At 27.0% G+C, this 1,764-nt stretch overlaps 1 protein-coding gene across 1 annotated transcript in view; it reads left to right on the forward strand.

Annotated features, from left to right (window-relative positions):
• The window catches only part of LOC106785582 (CKLF-like MARVEL transmembrane domain-containing protein 8), a 1,545-nt gene extending 644 nt beyond the window's left edge, over positions 1–901 (forward strand). Inside the window, exon 3 of the mRNA XM_014746189.1 lies at positions 818–901. Within this exon, the coding sequence (XP_014601675.1) occupies positions 818–901 (84 nt within the window). The remainder of the gene's footprint in view (positions 1–817) is intronic.
• The last annotated feature ends 863 nt before the right edge of the window (positions 902–1,764 follow it).

Genomic DNA, 1,764 nt, shown 5'->3' on the forward strand with positions numbered 1-1,764 from the left:
ATGACCGAGAAATATAATTATTATTATTTAAATTAAAAAAAAAAAATGAGATAAAGAGAAAATATTTTTCCTTTTAATTAACAGTTAAAATAATACAAAAGTAATTAAAAATAATTGGATAAAGTTCTAGCGTTTTAAAGTTATTCGTTATTCGCGTGTCGTGTATATTATTAAAAAATAGAGTTTACACCAACAAACAATTAATATTTCATTCTCGACGATTGAAGTGTCATTTTATTATAATTAACGTTTAAACGAGCTTTTAGCTTTCTAAAATTGTGACAAAAAATCTTGTCGTTTTTTATTTTCTTTTTTTAATCCATTAATATTATACTCGAAACAACACAGTAATACATTTTTAAAACGCAAGGAAACACATTTCTTCTCAACAGTGATTGCGAGAGAAATTAGAGTGACTCACTTGATAAATATTATACTTATATATTATACATATCATGTTCATTAAATTCAGAGATAAAAAAAAATCTATTTTGATACTAACTATAACGTAAAAACTTCCAGTATTATTACTTTTCTCTCGTTTCCTCTGCAATACTAGTTTACTTTACATTAATACTACTACCACTACTACTTTACTAATAAACAATTATTAAATTACACATGAGAGAGAGAGAGGTGTATAATCTTACTTACACGATACATCACAATACGATGATCTCATGATAGAAATATTATTCTATTCATTTAACTTTTAGTTCATATTTTCTTCACACTATTGGATTTTTATGAGTGTCTTTTTAAAGATTCATTAAAACATTGTTATTAATATTTGTTTTTTTTTTCTGTTTTCTTTCAGGTATTTGGTATTCTAAATACTCTAGCGTATGCAGCAGGTACTTACTTTCTTTATATCGAATGGAAAAGTAGTACTACCCAATGAGAAATAAGGGACAACGATATTTTAAAGAAGACAAGCCCAGGTACCTGAAGAACACGTACAACGGCGTCAGTGTTACACTAAAAAGTCGGGCTCGTAAATTTCTATAAAGTTTTCGTCCAAAAAAAGAAGAAAAAAAATAAAAGAACAAGAAAAACAGAAGAAAAAAGAAACACCACGAATTGTTTCCAGGATCGTTCGAGTTCGGATTCGTACGACTCTCCTCCAGGAATCACATCTTTACAGTTGAAGAAAGGAAAATGGTGGCGGTGGGGGGTGAAGGGAGATCAGAACTAGTCCTGCAAGTCCCAAAATCGTTTCTTCAACACCGATCGTTTTTTTTTCTCTTTTTTCTTTTCCTCCCCGTGTAGCTCGAACTCGAATGAAAAAAAAAAAAAAGAAAAAAGGAAAATGACTTTTCTTCTACCTGATATAAACACACGTGCCTTTTTTTCACAAATGAAAGAAATAAAATAATAAAAACATTTTTATTGCTTTTCCTTTTAGCGCATGTTTGTCTGCGATTCGTCGAGGGATAATTTTGTTTTTTTTTTCTTTTTTTTTTTCTTTTTTTTTTCTACCGTCCATTGCGCTCGATACCGAATATATTAATATCAAACACACACGTGATTACAATTTAATATATTATATATATATATATATATACGAATTGTTATTGTCACGTAAATAAATTTTATATAATTATTAATAATAATAAGAAGAATATATATATTAAAAACACGTTAAATAATTCATAAAATTTTGATAAGTATTTCAGAAAAAATCTTTTCCAATGAAATTTTGTAAAATATCATATTATTAAACAGCGTTATTAAACAAATTTGATATTTATATAATGATAATAA

This window comes from Polistes canadensis, unplaced genomic scaffold, assembly GCF_001313835.1.
Source record: "Polistes canadensis isolate GaletaPanama2010 unplaced genomic scaffold, ASM131383v1 scaffold_53, whole genome shotgun sequence".
NCBI classification, from domain to species: domain Eukaryota; kingdom Metazoa; phylum Arthropoda; class Insecta; order Hymenoptera; family Vespidae; genus Polistes; species Polistes canadensis.